This window comes from Meleagris gallopavo, chromosome 25 (genome assembly GCF_000146605.3).
Source record: "Meleagris gallopavo isolate NT-WF06-2002-E0010 breed Aviagen turkey brand Nicholas breeding stock chromosome 25, Turkey_5.1, whole genome shotgun sequence".
In the NCBI taxonomy this organism is placed as follows: Eukaryota; Metazoa; Chordata; class Aves; order Galliformes; family Phasianidae; genus Meleagris; species Meleagris gallopavo.
Window position 1 is genome coordinate 3155195 of NC_015035.2, and position 18706 is coordinate 3173900.

Genomic DNA, 18706 nt, shown 5'->3' on the forward strand with positions numbered 1-18706 from the left:
GCAAAACATGCAGACAGCACCAGTTCCTATGAATGGTATTGCGCCAGGGGCACGGGGTGGGGAAACCCTGCAGCCCACAGGGAATGCGCTCAGCCTCAGTCTGCAGCCACTGCACCCTCACAGACCGGGCTCTAAAAACCCACATCCCTAAACTGTTTGTGCATTTGCACTCTGCCTTTGTCCCGCTGTGCCGGAAAGCCAGAGGAGGAGCCTCAGAAGGGGAAGCACGAAAGGTTATTTTTCCCCTTTTTGTTCATATCGCAGCAACTTGTTGGAAGAGAAATATTACCCCAGCAGCCGGCACCGCTCTCCCCAAGCAATATGGGAACTGTGAAGTTATGAAATTGAGGGCACCTTCACTGAGAAATCGATTAGCAAACCGAGAGAGCTTGTGAATTGGATGTCTGGCCATTTTCAGTAATAAATTGTGAAATAGTCCGTGAATAAGTGGTTCACAGAGTTCAGAATTACCCCCTAGGAAATGTTTGAGACCTGCAGATGCATTACTGAAGCGGGCGCCGTGCTAATGTTCGGCGCTTCGGCTGTTAAATATGTATGTAATCCCTACAGCGCTTCCCAAAATTAATAGTGCTTTACAGCTGCTCTGGAGCTGCCGTATTTATATCCAGACCAATCGATTGGACCGATCCACAAACAAAGCACTAATTCTAGAGATAAAAAAAGCCGGGGAGGAGGTGTGGGGGAGTGGGGTGTAGCAGAGCCAAACTCAGCCCTATCACAGCGGTGCTCCTGCATCGCTCTGTGCTTCTGCAGACGCTGTTCTGTGCTGCAGGCAGACACCGGCCCCATCCCTGCTCCCCAGCACGGCGTCGGAGTCCAGCCCCGTCGGCAAGGACACCAGCCTTGTGTGCAGCCCTCACTGTGACCATCTATCAGCCTCTGCTACCTCCGCCTGCCTCCCAGCTCCTGCCCAGTGCTTCTCAGCCTTTGCTGTTCCCATCTGTCCCCTCCGTGTTTCCCCCCTCGGGCCACCCTTGTGCCCCCCGTTCCCTGCCCTTGGTGGCTGCCCATGCCTGATGCCATCCCAGGCCGTGCCGCTCACTGCACCCACACCTGCTACCTGCTGCCCCATGGGCATGGAGCACTTCTCCAGTTGGAGCTGCTGCCCCAACCTTCCCACTCCCCAGAGCAGAGCCTTGCATCCCATAGGGAGCGCTTCAAAACGGAACAGAATCGAACCGGGGGATCATTGGGCTGCAGCAGCCATGCACAGAGCCTGCTGGGCTCAGCCCCAGACCCACAGCATGGGGGGCATCCGACCGTGCAGGACTGGCACTCCTATTCATCCCCCTGACCTTGCTCTGCCCCTCAGCACTTCATTTCAGAGCATGAAATGGATATTTTTGTCCCTGAAATCCCACCAAATGGAAAACAGTTGGCCGCTCAGAAGAGACAAAATTAAATTTTGTGGGGTAAACAAGGTTGCTAATTAGCTGCTGCGCTGTGCAAAGTTAATTTACTCCCAGCGTGTCCCCGTGCCAGCACAGCCTGGCGAGCTGACCCTGGAGCCAGGCTGAGCCATAATGGGGTCTGTGCTGTCCGTGCCCAGGAGGAGCCCTTCGTCATGTTCCGCAAATCTGACACGGCCCTTTTTGGGAACGACCGCTTCGAGGGGTACTGCATCGACCTGCTGAAGGAGCTGGCTGTCATCCTGGGCTTCACCTATGAGATTCGCCTGGTGGAGGACGGCAAGTACGGAGCACAGGACGACAAGGGCCAGTGGAACGGGATGATCAAGGAGCTCATTGACCACGTGAGTGGGGCACGGGGCAGCAGTGGGGTTGGGGCACAGCGTGGCCAAACCTGGGTGGCAAAGCCGGAGGGCATGGGCAATGTATGGGGCACAGCTCTCTCTCCCCATATCTACACTTTTTATAAGGCAGCTTACGAAAGCCCACTGACACCAGTGCAACTCCAGGGACAACTCTGCTCTTGCAGCTGCCAAAAGGTCACCTAGCCTGAAGCCAGGACACACAGCCAGCGGATGCTGAGCTCCCAGTTGGGTTCTGCCTCCAGCACACCCCATGTCCCCTCAGGCCCACTCAGGGCTGTGGTGTTTGTACTAAGCTCTCCTTCCTGAAAAAGGTCTCTGGAAGAAAAGATGAGGACAGAGTTCACCTCTGATCTCCATTTCCCAGGCAGCAGCTGCAGCTCTATAGCTACAGCACATCCCTCTCTCCTTTAGTCCTGTCCCAGTGGTGCAGCACTCGGACCCCCTCCCAGCCTCACTGACACCTCCCAGATTCATTGGCTGCACTTGCAGAAAAGAGACAAAAATAATCTCTTGTACGTAGCAGCCGTGATGCTCTTCCAGGCCGTGTGAGGAGGATGCATTTGCTGGGTGAGTCACTTCGGTAAATGAGCTTTGCTGTGAGCAGATAACAGAGCATTGTCTCGTGGTGAGATGGCAGAGCTGGGGCTCAGAGATCTAGGTTGTGTTTCCAGATTTGTCTTGTCTGCCTTAAATGACATTGGACAAGTTGCTTCTGTGCAGTACTTGCTCCATCTGTAAAATGCAGATGATAATGATTACGTCCCTTAGAGGGACACGGTGATGCTCCGTCAGTTTGAGAAGCACACAGCAGTCCTTGGATGGCTCATCCTGGAGAGGCAGGAGGATGGCAAGGGCGCACGAGGACAGCCCTGGGGACCAGGACACGTTGCCTCTCAGGGGAATGTGCCACAGGCTGTGCAAATCTGCCTCTGTGCTTCTGCTTCCAGACAGGTCCATGCAGCTCTAAGTATAGATTGAAGGGTCTCTTACACAACAGCCCTGGATGTTGTGTGCCCTGAGCAATGTGTGTGACATGGATGTGTAACATGGATGTGTGACATGGATGTGTGACATGGATGTGTGACACAGGCTGTGTCCCCTGGTAGTGTGCCAGATCACAGCATCCTGCAGTGCCAAGCAGGTCCCTGCTCCCAGCACAGCATCCCTGCTGCAGGTCGCTGGGGAAAAGCTCTGAACAGGAGATGAGATATGGGGAACAACAGCCGCACTGTCACTTAGTCTGACCCATGTCACTTTCAATGTCCTGCAAGACATTGCAGGGCTCTCAGGGGCTTTTCTGATCTTCCCAAGACTGGAAGCGACAAGCTGAGAAGATAGGGGGAACAACCTCATTAAGTCATGCCCTGAATTCACGGTCAGTCTGTACTGAAGCATTTCTTGGCCACTTAATAAAACAGTACATTAACATTCAGCAACAGCAAAGGGCCAAACCCCTCTTCTTGCAGGTTTCCTTGCAAGCAGGCATCAGGCTTGCACTCTGACAGGTATGGCTGGCTGCACACGGGGCAGTGATTTACAGCCGCTGCCCAGACCCTGTCTGAAGCCATTCCTTTCCTTATCTACACGTCATTGCTTTTTACAGCAGTGTTTATGTAAAGCATTAAAAAATGAAACTGCAACCAGATGCGGCCCTTCCTTAGCAGCAAAGCTCCTTCCTACCAGGCAGGGAGAGGAACAACACCTGATTGGTGCTCTGGAGAGTTTGAAGATTTTATACCTCTTAGGAAAAGTGCTGGAGATGGCATTCAGACACAGTGATGGGAACAGCACTGCCCACCCTGCCAGGCATCTCCTTCTCACCTGCGCAAAGCAGGGGGGTCTTTGGGAAGCCTCAGCACATAGGCAGGGGTAGCTCCCACCCCACGGGCCCTTCTGTTGGTGCTGTGAGATGCTCAGGCAGTGGGGCTGCTTAGGAGGTGTGACGAATGAGTTTTGGGGTGGTGGTGCTCAGCTCACAGCAGTGCACACCGCAGCACGTGGTGAGGATGGGCTGTTTGCACAGCTTGCTGCACTGCTGCCTTTGGAGTGGCACATCAGCTGTCCCTTCTGATCCAGACATGCCTGCCCATAGGCAGCGATGCCTCGGGCAATCCGCCTTTGTGCAATTGCTTTGTTTCACTCTGGCCTTAAGCATAAACAGGAAAAGCAACAGCAGTCAGAGTCGCTCACAGCCTGACCCCATTTGTGCCCCCAGGAGCAGATAAGCCCCAAGCAAGCAACCCTCAGCCCTGCACCCGCCTGCTGCTCACCCTGCACAGCATCACCCACCCTGCTCTGCATCCACAGGCAGTGAGCAGCGAGCTGGCAATGGCACATCTCTGCCCTGCATCAGCACTGAGCTATTACTGCTGCTTATTCATAGAAATTATTATTGATACAAGCAGAGCTGCGCTGCGCGCCGTGGCCCATCCATCCCGGTTCTAAATCGTAGCTGTCTGCCAACAGAACGGCTGCAAATCTTCCACGTTGTTTGTGGGCAGAGCCACATAAAACCACAGCGTGAATTGTTCTGGACATTTTGCACAAACTCGTTCACAAATAAAACTTGTCTTCTGCTGAGACAGTACATATCAAATTTCCATTCAATCTGAAAACTTCTTGTGGGAATAAAAAAGGCGTGAAAAATAATAGGGTTTCTAATGGAAATCCCTGCCAATGGTAACTATAGAGAAGATGTAATGTCTATCCTTAGGGACGATTTATGACAGCTGATTTAACACTTTCACAATAAATGGGCATTTATTGACAGTACATTCTGGCAGAAATACATATTGCACCACATTGCCACGTTCCCATTAGCGCTGTGCACTGGTGGGTGTTTATCTCAAGTGCTGCAGAGAGGGGATTCATCTGGGAGCCACTGGGCCAGCAACAGGAAAACCAATTGCTGGCGGATGAGGCTCCTCTTGTTTCACTTCTTATTCATACCCTGCAGGAATTCATTGTCAGGAGATGGCAGTGAGCCCCAGCAGCAGGGTTGCACCCTCCTTTGTGCCCAGCACTGCTAATTGGGAGCATTCAGACTGATCAGACCATGGAGCAGCTGATTGAAGCTCTCGGTGGTGTGGGGAGCAGCCCCAGCTCTGTGCTGGCTCCCTGCTCTTCCCTCCCTGGTGCATCCCTAGGAACTCAGTTGCTGTCACTGTGATCCCTGTGACACCCTGAGGTGTTGCTGTTCCCTCTCTGAGGATCTTCCCTAAAGAAAAGATTGGAAGACCTTCAAGCCAACTCCCTGCTAGGGTTCCCTGCCAGCATTCCCAGCACAGCGGTGCTGTGGGCAGAGCTGTGCCCAGCAGGGCAGCTGCACCTGGGGATGCCCCAATAGGGGATGAACGTCTGGGTGCTGCCAGACAGAGCCTGGATAACAACCCAGCAACGCATGCACTATTTACCTGTCTCTCAGGCAACGCACACCTAATTAGTTTATGTAAACACTGAGCTCAGATTGGCAAAATAAGCACTGAGGCAGCTTACTTTCTTGAATAAATATATGTCCTGCTGCTCTGCTCCAGGGGCTGCAGGTCTGTGGCCCAACACGGCCCCGTGGAGCAGAGCTGCAGATGGGACTGCATGGTCCGTGGGAGTAGTGCAGAGATCTGCAGTGAGCACAGTTCCCCTGCACAGAGCACACAGTGACACAGCACCAGGGCTGCCCCGTTCCGTGTTGAGAATGTTGGCTCCCTGGCCTCGGTTCAGAGCAGCACTTGAGGAGATGCGTAGCACTTGGAGGGTGTGCAGGCTCCGAGAAGGCAGAAGCATGTGCTTAAGTGGCTTTGCTGGATAAGGGCCTTTAAGCTGTTGGCACTCACCGTAATTCCTCATTTCTAATAGAAGCCATCTAACCGTGCAGAGCACAAAGCTGGGGATGGGAGAAAGAAGCATTCAGGACCCAGTATGTGACACCCAGATCGTGGTGGCACGGTGTGACTGTGACCAATGGCAGCTGCACCGTTGGGGTGCTGACCCACAGCCTCTCCATCAGCAAAGCCTCAGTCAGAGCCACCTCCAGAAAAAAATTGCATTGAGAAAAAGGGCATCAAAGCACCCCTTGAAAAGTCCTGCCTTGAAAGCTGTGGGCACAGCACAGCCCGGGCTGCTGCTTCCTTCTGGCTGTATGGGACACGTGCTGCTGAGGACGTGGGGCTGCCATCAGATCACGGGAGCTGCTGAAATGACACAGTAAAATTTTATTACTGTGCTAAAAGCGTTTTGATCCTCGGGCATCCATGCAGATTTTTCTCTTCTCGTTTTCTGTGGCAAAGCACAAGCTCCTGGCCAGCATTCTGCTTGCTCCATCATTCTGACAGTTCTGGCTTGCAGGATCTCACGCAGGTGGCTGCTGGCCCTGGCCGCAGCGCTGCTCATTTCCTCCCTTTCTCAGAAATATCAGGAAACAAATCCTTCACCATCTCCACCAGCTTCCCCTGCTCACACTGGGACACACGCAGCGCTGGGTTTGGAGCTCTCTGGTGAAGGCAGCAATGACAGAACCTCTGCACCATAGCAGCATGGGCTCTGCTGTGGCTCCCAAGCCACCCCAGCAGTGCAGACTGAGCCTTTGGGGTCAGGGCATGATGCTGCCTTTCAGCAGACCAGAACAAGCTGAACCCAGGCTTCCCACAGCCCAGCAGAGCTGAAAGCCAGGCTCTGTGCCTGGGACTGCACTGCCCTGTGTCCCAGGAGCAGATCAGGCAGCAAACACAGCTCCATGTGCTGGGGAGCAGGGCTGGAGGGATGAGGATGCTCACTGTCTAATGGCTTCTTTCTCTCTCTCTCCCTTTGTGTCTCTCCCCGTGCCGTGCACAGAAAGCTGACCTGGCTGTTGCTCCTCTCACCATCACCCACGTACGGGAAAAAGCGATAGACTTCTCCAAGCCCTTTATGACCCTGGGGGTCAGCATTCTGTACCGGAAGCCCAACGGGACCAACCCCAGTGTGTTTTCCTTCCTCAACCCTTTGTCTCCTGATATTTGGATGTACATTCTCCTCGCCTACCTGGGGGTCAGCTGCGTGCTCTTTGTCATAGCCAGGTAAGGGGATGCCCACAGGGCCCCGCTGCTCCCACACCCCGCAGAGCTCTGCAGGGATCCGACTGCACCGCAGGAGCCACGATGTTAATCCTGTTTCATTAATGAGATTACCCCTGGCCCATGACCCATTGCTCCACTCCACTCCTACCCTTCCCACAGAGGGAGATCCCAGCATCAGCTGCAGCACAGGATCTCAGGGCATCCGTGGCTTTGCAGAGTGCAGATGGCTTTGTGCTCAACTGTGGCACTGCTCTGTGTTAAACCAAAACGGGCCCAACTTTTATCTTCCCTGTAGTGACCCTTCTCTGTGCATTGCAATCAGTGCCTCCCCTCCTGCACAGCCCACTTCCAGCAAGGGCACAGCCAGCCCCACAGCCTTCCCAATGGCAAAAGAACGGAGAGCGCATTGCTACGGACCCGACAATGTGTCTGTTTACAGAAATTAATATGCATCTAATTAACATGTTTAAAACCTCTATATTTAAAAGCAGCAGAATTTGCATACATTTGCATGTGTTATTAATTTCACAGCGTCTTTGATGAGATTCACAGTCCAGGGCTGCTCTGCATACGTGATGCCACCTCCTCAAAGCAGAACAAAGCCTTTGCTTGCTCTTGGCCGTATCCCTGGCTATGCACACTCCTTAGGTGCTCAGATGCGTGGGGTGAGGCCCAGGGAAGCCTGCTGCACACCTCTAGCCGTGCAGCAGTGCTTCAGGAGCCCCTGCTGCCCCCCAGGGCTGTGCCTCCCCACTGCACAATGTAGAAGGCAGCCCCTGCCTCAGCCCCTGCCATCCATCAGGCAGTCAGAGCAGAGATTAAACATGAAACTGCAGTAACTAGAACCCATTAACCCTCATGTTCCAACAAATCTGCAATTTTCAACCTCCCTCAGGTCCTTGGAGGCTTTTAGAGATGATTTCCTGAGTTTACTATGTAATATCCTAATTACACATCACAGCAGTTGTCAGAGGAATCCCTGCCTGGCAGACAGCACCAGCGCTCCCCAGCCCACCTGGGGGGGCAAAGCTTCTCCATCCCTGACCCCCCACTGCAGGGGCCTCATGTCCCCTGATGGCACCAAGGGTCCCCAGGGCTGCAGGCTGTAAGGGAAGCATTCTCCCTCCCTTGCAGTGCACCTCTGCCACGTGGCAGAGCCCTGGGGCAGGGCAGAAGGCACTGAGCCCCCCAGTGCTGGTGCTCTCAGCAGCAAGGTGCTCACCCGGGACAGAGAACCCTGGTAATTACAGAAAGGAGAAATACTGCGATGATTAATGGAATTTCTTCACTTTATGTCTCTGTCAGCCATGCAGAGCACAGCTAGATGGACTCTGCTGCCGTAACGTCTTCGGCTCGAACACCATCAATTATAGGGATGCTCGCACAGCTTGGAATTAGAATTCAAATACAGTTTTAACTGTTATGAGTTTATTTCTCCCTATTCATCTGAGTACCAAACCCAGCTCAGAGGACCCAGATTCTTCTTCCAAAGCGTGTTTGTTGTGTACTCTGTACCCACACAAGGCACTGCAGTACAGGGCAGTGCTGGCAGCCCCCAACCCCCACAGCCCCCACTGTGTTGGGACCCAGCACTGCTCAGCCCCACTGCACAGCACTGCACTGCACTGCGTGGGCTACACAGGGGCTGAAACACAGCCCTATAAACAGGTTCTTCTCCACATGTTCTGTTCCTGGTGCTCTTTCTGCTTTCAGACTCTTTTAAGAACATCAAGCATTCTGCGTAACCAAGGTTCTGCAGGAATGACAGAGAGTTAAGAGCTTTCATGGGGGAAATATGGGATGTATTTATCACACTCAGAAGCAACACAGCCAATATCTGCTTTTGACCCCGGCCAGGCCTTTCAAATTCCATCTTCCAGAGAAAAAAAACATTCAGCATCACAAAGCCTTAACTCAGAGCTGTGAGTTCCAAACCAGGCACCAGAGTCATGTGCTGCTGTTACAGCCATAGGTCAGTGCCACTCGCAGCCAACCCACGGTCTGCTCAGAGGCAGGAAAGGATGGATGTGATCCTCTCCCCCTTTAATCAGCCTTTCTGCTCCCAGCCCTGGAGAATCACAATGCCAACAGCTTCGTGGCATCTCCTGTGAGGGGACACAGTGTGGGGTCACAGCCACCACCCATCACTTCTGGCACAGCAGGGTGGGGATCAACACTCATCTTAATTGCAACCAAGACCGGGTGATCCGTGGGAGATTTCTCTGGAGATGCAATTTAGACTCAGAAGCATTTCGTGTTAGATCTCACCTTTAAGTAAGCCTTCTTTGAAATGCTCCCTTGCCGAAAAGAGACAAGAAAGTAATCAGAGGTTTTGATGAAATATTTCTCAGCCCCTGTTCTGCACCTGAGGAAGAGAGATGCCGACCCATGGCACATCCCAAGCAGCCCAGATTGCATCTGCGTGGGGTCACCAAGCAGTGCTCACTGCTTCCTACCTTACCTACCCTTTCTTTTAATGGTCCTGCTGCTTTTCAAGCACTGAAGGCGGTTGCTGCTTTGCAATTTTTTGAATATTTCCCTGTAATCTGAGCAACATCCGTAGGTTCTCACTTGGAGACCTTGAAGTTCTGCAGCGTGCCATCCTGCCAGGCTCATTTGATCTCAGCAATTCCTTTCTGTCTAACAGCCCACCACGGGCAGCCCGAGAAATTTTCCATCCAGCCCCAAACTCCACCTCTACCCCACAGCTGGGGCTCAGGCAGCATCGCTCACACAGCACACATTGACAGCAGGTTGAACAGATGAGGCAGAGCGCAGCTCAGCCCAATGTTTGCTTTTCCTCTCTGATTTTCTCATATTTCACCACTCAGAGGGAGGTGGGTGGTGGGGGGTGGCTCCAAGGACCCCCTGCACAGCTCCATCCTGTGCTATATAGTTTGGGTTCTGTGAAAGGTATGTGCAGCAAGCAGAGGTTGGGGCAGCTCCTTGAATCGTGAGCTCTTTGTGTTGGGACAGAGCTGTTCTGTGCTCTGAGCACATCCCTCTCCATGCCTGTGGACACGAGAAGCAAAGCACCAAACCTCCTGGGGAGCAGCACATCCAGCATGGCTCATGGGGGAACACTGCCCAGCGTGAGCTGCAGGCTGGGCTCTGCCACGGGGCTGCTGCAAAGCTCCAGGGATTTCAGAAGGAAGTGAAGATGATAGTTAATGCCTGGTTCAAGAACCATTATGTCAATTATGGTTTTAATTTAATCTCTGCAAAATCTGGGACTCTAAAATAACGTAAATAAACAGCTCTATAAACTTCAGCATCCCTCCTATGGGGTATCCATACCAGCTCCTGGTAATAACAGAGGCAGAGCCTGTGCTCGTGGGCAGGATGTGTGCAGAGATGACTGAATTCCTTCTGTTTTGAATGAATAGAGGGCTGTCCATGGAGATTCCCCTTGGAGAAGGAGTGCTCTCCCATAGCCCGAGCATCACAGCACCCCACAGTGAGTGCTGACACAGAGAATTGCTGCTTGTGGGGTTGTGAGGAGCTCCACTGAGCGCAATCCCACAGGCATGAGCAGAGTCCCCTGCACCAGAGCTCTGTCCCAGCCGCCTGCAGGATCAGTGCTGCACCTCTGCTCAGAGGCCCAGGATCACAGCTGCTCCCACATCTCATGTCCCACCTCTGCAGCAATGTGGGACAGCGGGCCTCACAGCCATGCTGGTTACTGCCCAAAACCTGGCACTGAATTCGCCTTTTTCTTTAAGGAGCTGCAAGGCAAATGGAGCAGCAGCCCTGAGCAGCACCGGGTGTGCATGGCCCGTATTCTGTGCCACATCCCAGCTAAGGAGCTCCTGCTGTGTCCTCACAGGTTCAGCCCATACGAGTGGTACGATGCACATCCCTGCAACCCCGGCTCAGACATCGTGGAGAACAACTTCACCCTGTTCAACAGCTTCTGGTTCGGGATGGGCGCGCTGATGCAGCAAGGTACAGAGCTCCCTGCTGCTTCTCCCACACCGCCTTTTGGTGCAGCTTTTCAGACGTACGGCTTCATTTCTAGGTGACAGGAACAAGATAACATCGCTGTGTCTGTCAGATCCAAGCAGACACCACAAAGGGACACTGCCAGCCCCGGGCACAGCTGTCAGGGGATGGGGAGTGGGGCTGCTCTGATCAGGCATAGCCCACAATGGGGTTCCGACATCCGTGTGCCCACAGAACCCCCAGATTTCTCTGGGTGAGAGCAGCACTGAGCATCTCAGCCTTTTTTTTTTTGCCCTTTTTTTGGGCGCTGGCTCAAAGCCCATCCCATGAGCTCACCCTGCAGGGCACAGCCAGCTCGCATGTGCCCTGCTAACAGTAATTACTCTTAATGACATGTGCAGATGTTGGAAGGAGCAGCTCCAGAGCAGCTACTGGGAATCACAGTGTGGGATGTGCAGGGGCAGTGCCACACATAGCAGCAGCCCTCCAGCTCTGTTAGTTCAGCCATGTGTTTAAATATGTGATCTCAGATCTATTGCAGAAGACAGAGCTTTGTGCACTCTGATCTGTCCCTGTTTCCATCCCTGTGTGGCCATTCTGTGCACTGGGAAATGGCTGAGAGCCCTTTGGAGCACTGGGAAATGGCTGAGAGCCCTTTGGAGCACTCTCAGAGCTGCTGGTGTGGGTTACCAGTGTGGCAGGGAGCTTAGAAACGGGCACAGATAGGATTACAGCTGTATCTATGGATGCAACAGAGCAAAAAGAATGTATAGAGATGGAATGAATAGAGTAAATCCATTAGGAAGACAGCACGGAGCGAGCTTGTGAGCAGAGCTGAATGAGGAGCAAAATACAGCTGTGGTCTAATTGCAGAAAATCCAGAAATAGGAATCAGTGGAAAACATCAAACACCCTTCCCATTTTATTTATCCCATAGTGGTGGTGGCAGCCAGCGAGTGGCAGACCCATAGCACTGCCCCGCAGCAGTGGGGCTCCTGCCCACACCTGCCCCAGTGGGCAGCAGCTGCGGATACATGAAAAGAGCCGTATTCTTTTTAACTCAATCCCACATCTAAGAAGAAAAACATTTCAAAGGTAGACTGATGTCACACTTCCCCGTGCATCAAAGGGCGAGGGATGGGATGGAAAGGAGAGGCGTCTTGAGAAGAACTAAAGCAAACTGGAAACCCAACGCTTTGCTTCCCGGCGCCTCCTCGCTGCACTCAGACAGGAGAAAAGCTGCACTCCACACCAGGCTTTGATGCTGCTGCACAAAATTGCTCTGCAAAGCCAAAATTGCTCTCTGTTGCAAATTCCAGGTTGGATGTATCCTCCAAATGCAGCTGTTTCAAACCCAGAGCTCTTTCCTGGCTCTAAAAGGTGTCTTGGGTGATTACAAAAATAGCACAGCCCATTTAGTCCTTCATGTTTGCTCAGTAAAAGTCATTCCAGTCCTGTTACACCTTTCATGCAGCAGCATCTCCAGCTCCCCTACTTCTAACCACCATTCAAAGCACCGGACCCTGATAGTTCCTTTCTCTCAGTGTTTGATTTTTTTTTAAAACCTTGTGTATTTGAACACACTCCCTGGAGTGAGCGCTTTGAAAAGCGATCCGTATAAAAGCAAAGCACACTTTAAATGGCAGAACAAAACACTCATCAAAGTTCATCAATGCCTTGCTATTTGAATCTCATAAAAGCTGCCTCGTTAATTACTTCGGTTTGAATGTTCCCTGTAAATTGTGCACTGTACCCAAGGTCAGCAAGAAAGGGACGGAAGGACCCACTGATCTCCTCGCATGCATCTGTCTGGATGATGTGCCTCAAAAGCAGCTGGCTTTAATTACGTAGCTGTTACAGTTTGACAGTGAGACCCAATCCTTGATGTATGCGTACGTATACACGTGGATGATGTATATAAAACAGGTCCCTTCTCTGGTCCCACCCCCCCCCATCCCCTCCCCCAGGCTCTGAGCTGATGCCCAAGGCTCTCTCCACGAGGATCATTGGTGGCATCTGGTGGTTCTTCACCCTCATCATCATCTCGTCCTACACGGCCAACCTCGCTGCCTTCCTGACGGTGGAGAGGATGGAATCCCCCATTGACTCAGCAGACGACCTGGCAAAGCAAACCAAAATCGAGTATGGGGCTGTGAAGGACGGCGCAACCATGACCTTCTTCAAGGTGAGACGCGGCTCGGGATGCTGCCTCCCCTCTCCAGCAGGTTGTTCCTGCCTGCCATCTTCATTAAGACATTAGCCCCGTCACTTTAGCTTACCTAGATTCACATCACAGCTAAATCCTTCTCTCCCAGTTGCTAATTGAAGTCGCAATTATAAAATTACAGCAATCTGACAGCTTTGGGGGCTGTACCCAGCACAGGCTTAGACGCTCCAACCTACAGCAAAGAAGACGGATGCTCCTCACACTAAAGCCTACAGAAAACTCCTTCATTCCCTAAGAATCCCCATTTCCACACCTCACCCACTGCTATTCCTCCATCCTGGGTCACGCTGCTCTGTCTGCAGCCAAAATGCCCCTCCTGCCCCCAGGTGCCCCTGCTCACATACCCACGTTACCTCCTGAAGCCCCATGCATGGCAATGCCACCAAGGCTTCAGAATCAAATCACGTTTATTTCTGCTGCTTAAAACATAATTTCAGAAGTTAGCCAACACTGCAGGGAGGGTGCTGAGAGCATTCATATTTCACTGCTGCCTCAAAAATGGAAAGAAACCCAGAGACTTAAAAAGACCTTTGGAACCGCAGCTGGCCTTTAAAAACACACTTTTAGAAAAGAGCAAGAGAATAAAGGAATCGAAATGAGGGGTGATTAACCTAAGCAATGAGCATCCCAGCTTGGAGAGGAATTTAAATTTAATGGTGACCTTAAAAAGCTGTCTTGCAAGAAAAGGCCACAGCAGAACACTGAGGCATGCTTTATTCTCAGTGCCAAATGCACGAGGGGATCCTTGCACACTACCACGCGTGCCTTGCACGACTGATCTTCAGCTTACTTGCAGTGCTTGTGTTACATATGCAAAGGTTTTCCTGGGCAGTATGTATGTATTCAATACTTCCCCCGAAATCACGGAAGCAGGGTTCTGTCTCCTTGCAAATGCTCAGTCTGTGTGTGGTGGGGGTCTTTTGGGGTCTCTGATGATCAGCAGTAGGATTCCTCACCATGGCAGCTGGCTGCACCTGGAGCAGCACAGTGCTGCCTTCTGAAGGTGCAGCCATTGGGAGACGCAGCCTTTTACTGGGCTGTTTTAACTACTCTTTCCGATAAGAGTTTTATGTGGAAATAAAAGGAAACTATCTTTTTTTTAAACCAAGGACACAGCATCTTTTATAGCTTCCTATCATTATGCATCAGAATCGTTCTCTGGGCTTCTAATGGGCACTTGGCACAGCTTAGTGCTGCAGCACATTTCCCTTTCTCTGCGTTGTGCCATTGCTGTTTGGAGATGAATACTGTGACACACACACGGGCACAGCACAGGGGATGCTGCATTCACTCAGCCCTCGTGCATGGGCAGTTGGCAGAGCTGTTTGCTGCCCACCCTGAGACCCCCACACCCCCCCATAGACCGCAGCACTGAGAGCTTCCCGACTGCATCAGCAGACTGCGACTTCATGAGAAGAACCTTGGAGCAGCTATTTATTTCCTGGCGATGCAGATTGAGTTACAGGAGTAAACAGATCAATTAATTTGGGAGCAGCATCTCGCTTTCATTGCAGATCATGCCAGGAATCCTTCATATCATGCAGGAGATGCTGTCTCGCTCTGAACAAACGTGGGGTTTAATGTGAGGGTGTGTGGATGTGTGTACACATACATTCACTTGTACAGAAATGTTAAATCCTCCAGAGTAAGTATCTTCAGTTGGGGAAAATCAATTTATTTTTTCATACAGGCTGGAATTGAAAATCGTCAGCCTGAAAGTTACTTTCTTGCCAATTTCACTGATAAAAAAGCATATATGTCTTGGCAAGATGCCTCATATTGCCTCCTCTAAACTATTCCATTAATTTATTTGGGTGACTGCTCTTGAAGCATTGGTTATTAAAGGCAGCTCCTGAGCTGTGACTCTAAAGAATGAGCTCGGAGGCATTGAGTTCCTGCACTCCCTGCACACAGTGGGGCTGCTGCCCACTTCTGCCTGCCCCTCACTCAGCTCCAGGGCAGGGGCTGCTTGCCACCATAGAATGCCTTGGGCTGGAAAGGACCCCAAGAATCATTAAGTTCCATCCAACCTGGTCTCGAACACCTCCGGATGCTGTATTCACATCCCACAACGTGTACACAACGTATGTACTCACTGAGTATCAATTCACTGCTAACGAATTACTGTGCATAACGAGGACGGCTTTGCTGATGGCAATGGTGTGTTCTCAGGGGACATCACCCACATCCCACGGATAAATGAGACCCTCTGAAGTGCGGCCCGGCGCTCTGTGAGGTGTGAGCTGCAGCTCCACATTCCTCCTGCAACGCCTGATTGATGGCTGCTCTCACCATGACTGACAATCACTTCTAAATTGGACTTCTAACAAATAGCCAGCTCTATCAAACCGCTGGTGCTGCACCGAGAATTACAGCTGGTGAATTTTCGCTTGGAAAGGGACTGCTCTTATCTCCTGTTAGCCGAGTTAAAGAAACTAACTGGAAATAAATTCCCCGTGGGGAGGTGGAGGGCTGCAGACTGCAGAGCTCAGCCAAAGCAGAGCTGTGCCGAACTGCACCAAGCTATGCTGAGCTGTGCTGAGCTGTGCCGAGCTGCCTTTGCAACCACAGCTCACCCCAGGGCTCTGTTTGGGAAGGACGGGGCCACAACAGCTTGCTGGGCAGACACAAGGCTGGGGCTGCAGCAAACAGGAAGGTCTGCAGCCCAGGACTCCATGCTGGAGCCATGCAGCATCCATCCTGCTACTTCCACACAATGAAGTCCCTGCAGCAGGTCAAAAGAAGGGATTTAAGAAGACCAGAGAAGAGAAAAGTGTTTTTTTTTCTTCTATTCCAAGCAGTCCTGTCTCATGTAATTTAAGCTGCCTGAAGAGCTACAATGCCTCATGCAAGTCCTATTAGCTTCACTAAATGCAGCCTATTGATTTTTTGCCAGTTTATTTTGCTCTGTGCTTTAAACTGGGAGAACACTGATGTTGTTTAAGAGCCCTGTGTCAACACCCAAGGAGCATTAAATGCAGGAAGAGAAAGAGCAAAAGGGAGAGCCAGTGAACCCAGAGGCCTCTGATCTGAACTATATAAATGTTAAACAAGTCGTTATCGGCAACTCGAGTGCGCTGTTCATTTCAATTACCCATCGTAATGCTCAGATATTTAATAATCCTTTTGGAGGCGACATTTCTTGCTGCTCTTTGAGGCTTGATAGATGCCACAAATCTAGCTCACAGGCACTGGACCGGATTTTCAGGCCAGGGAGATTATCCTGCCTCCTGAATGCAGCTCGCTCCTGCACCGCAGGTTCATCAGCGGATTATAACGAGTATGAATTCTAATTGACACCAGTGAGTCCGTGGCTGTTCCAGCAGGGATGAGCCCATGGGTCAGCAGCAGATGAATGGCCTTTGTCACCATGTGGCACTACTGGGGTGCTGGACGGGTGACCACAGCCACAAACCCACATGCTGAAAAAAGGAGGCGGACAGGCAAAGCATCTGAAATATCAATCACAAAGAGGGACCGTCTGGCTTAGCTCATTTTCCCCTGTATAAATATATGGATAGCAGCAGCCAGAACCGTGTGCAGGATGAGCCTTGTGCCTGTCCCCAGCACAGCAGCCAACCAAGAGCGTGGTCACAGACAAAGGCTGTATTTAAGATGTTACGGAAAGACCGAAAAGAGCCACATTTCTTCTCACCAACACATTTCCTAGAAGAAAAACGTGTCTGTACAAAGAGCAAGCTAGACAGCATGCTCCTCCTTTCTAACAGAACGCCTGCTGCTCGTGGAAGAATACCAGAGCCTATTTTTAACCATAAGACAATCTTCTCGAATATTTCCAAGCCTCTGTTTATGTGGGTACGTTAAATTTGTTTGGCAGTTGCACTTACCTCAGAGGAGACGTTTCCTTGTGGTGCTTGGGGAAAGACAGAAATACAACAGAGCGTGTGAGAGAGAGAGAAAAACAGATCCTCCAAAACATTCTCTGTCTTCTCTCACTGTCTTTTTTTTTACTGTAAAGATGCAATTTTTTCTTTTCCCCAGCAAATAGAATATTAATTCTTATTTTGGTATCATTTTCCCAGAAATCCAAAATTTCTACCTTTGAAAAAATGTGGGCTTTCATGAGCAGCAAACCCACAGCTCTCGTTAAGAACAACGAGGAAGGAATCCAGAGGACCCTGACGGCTGATTACGCCCTGCTGATGGAGTCCACCACCATCGAGTACATCACCCAGAGGAACTGCAACCTCACCCAGGTCGGGGGGCTCATCGACTCCAAAGGCTACGGGATTGGGACCCCCATGGGTAAGTGGCTGTAGGGACACAATCCTCTCCCAACAGCCGATTTCCAAACACCAAAGCTCATATGGACCACCTTCCAAAAGAGAGATCTGGAGGTCCTCTTCACCGGGAGGGCATCCCCACTTTGTGCTGTTTGCCCCCAGGCTCACCGTACCGGGACAAGATCACCATTGCCATCCTGCAGCTGCAGGAGGAGGACAAGCTGCACGTCATGAAGGAGAAGTGGTGGCGGGGGAATGGATGCCCTGAGGATGAGAACAAGGAGGCCAGTGCCCTGGGCATCCAGAACATTGGTGGCATTTTCATCGTGCTGGCAGCAGGCTTGGTGCTGTCGGTCTTCGTGGCCATGGTGGAGTTCATCTACAAACTGCGGAAGACGGCGGAACGTGAGCAGGTACCAATCCCCACACCTCCCTGCTAGCCCAGTGCTGAGGATTTCCCTTTCCTGAGTCCCCAGCACAGGGCAGAGCCACAGCACCCCTGGGTGCCCTCCCTGTGCTCCCTGCCCGTCCCATCCTGTGGACAACGAGTGCCTGTAGGAGTGTCCTTCCTGCGTGCTGTGGTGCTGTAATGGGAAGCGCATCCACAGCAAAACACTCAGCCTGTGTGTCAGGGCAGACAGGTGCAGACACCTGCTCACTGGCAAGTGCAGCAGGACTCTGCCTCTCTGATTCATAACCCTCTGATTCATATCGGCCCCCAGCAGCATCATACAAACCCTCCAGAGCTCTGCCTTCCTGCAGGAGTTAGCACACCTAAGGTATAACCTTACCAAAGCAGAGAATTCAACCCCAAAGCTTGCACACAGCTCAAGTCCCAGTGAGCACAGCTGATCATAGAATCACAAAGTCACTGAGGTCAGAAAAGCCCTCTCAGCCTCCAGTGCAACCCCAGCCCCCCATGCCCACACGTCCCTCAGTGCCACATCCCCACGGTTCCAAATACCTCCATGGATGGTGACCCCACCACTCCCTGTGCAGTCTGCGCCAGTGCATCACTGCTCTTTGGAGAAGAAATCTCACCTAATGTCCAACCTGATGCCTTCAGCACGGCCCAAACCTCTGCTGCTGCAGAGATGAGCTCCAAAACTGCAGGCACGGGGTGGTAACGATGCGTTCTGTGCCTCCTCTCCGCAGCGCTCCTTCTGCAGCGCGGTGGCCGACGAGATCCGGCTGTCACTCACCTGCCAGCGCCGGGTCAAGCACAAACCACCCCCACCCGTCATGGTGAAGGCAGATGCTGTGATCAACATGCACACCTTCAACGACCGCCGGCTGCCAGGGAAGGACAGCTTGAGCTGCAACACCGGCCTGACACCCGTGTTCCCATAGGCAGCAGAAACTGGGGGCGGGAGGGAAGGATGTGCAAAGGATGCGCTCTGAAGTAGGGAAGAAAGGGACTTAAAACAAAACAAAACAAAACAAGAGG

At 51.9% G+C, this 18706-nt stretch overlaps 1 protein-coding gene across 1 annotated transcript in view; it reads left to right on the forward strand.

Annotated features, from left to right (window-relative positions):
- The window catches only part of GRIK3 (glutamate ionotropic receptor kainate type subunit 3), a 69252-nt gene extending 50563 nt beyond the window's left edge, over nt 1-18689 (forward strand). The window contains exons 10-16 of the mRNA XM_010723354.3: nt 1571-1774; nt 6623-6846; nt 10673-10791; nt 12756-12973; nt 17059-17281; nt 17422-17672; nt 18415-18689. Coding sequence (XP_010721656.1) covers nt 1571-1774; nt 6623-6846; nt 10673-10791; nt 12756-12973; nt 17059-17281; nt 17422-17672; nt 18415-18609 — 1434 coding nt within the window. The 3' untranslated portion in view covers nt 18610-18689. The remainder of the gene's footprint in view (nt 1-1570; nt 1775-6622; nt 6847-10672; nt 10792-12755; nt 12974-17058; nt 17282-17421; nt 17673-18414) is intronic.
- Nucleotides 18690-18706: the final 17 nt, after the last annotated feature.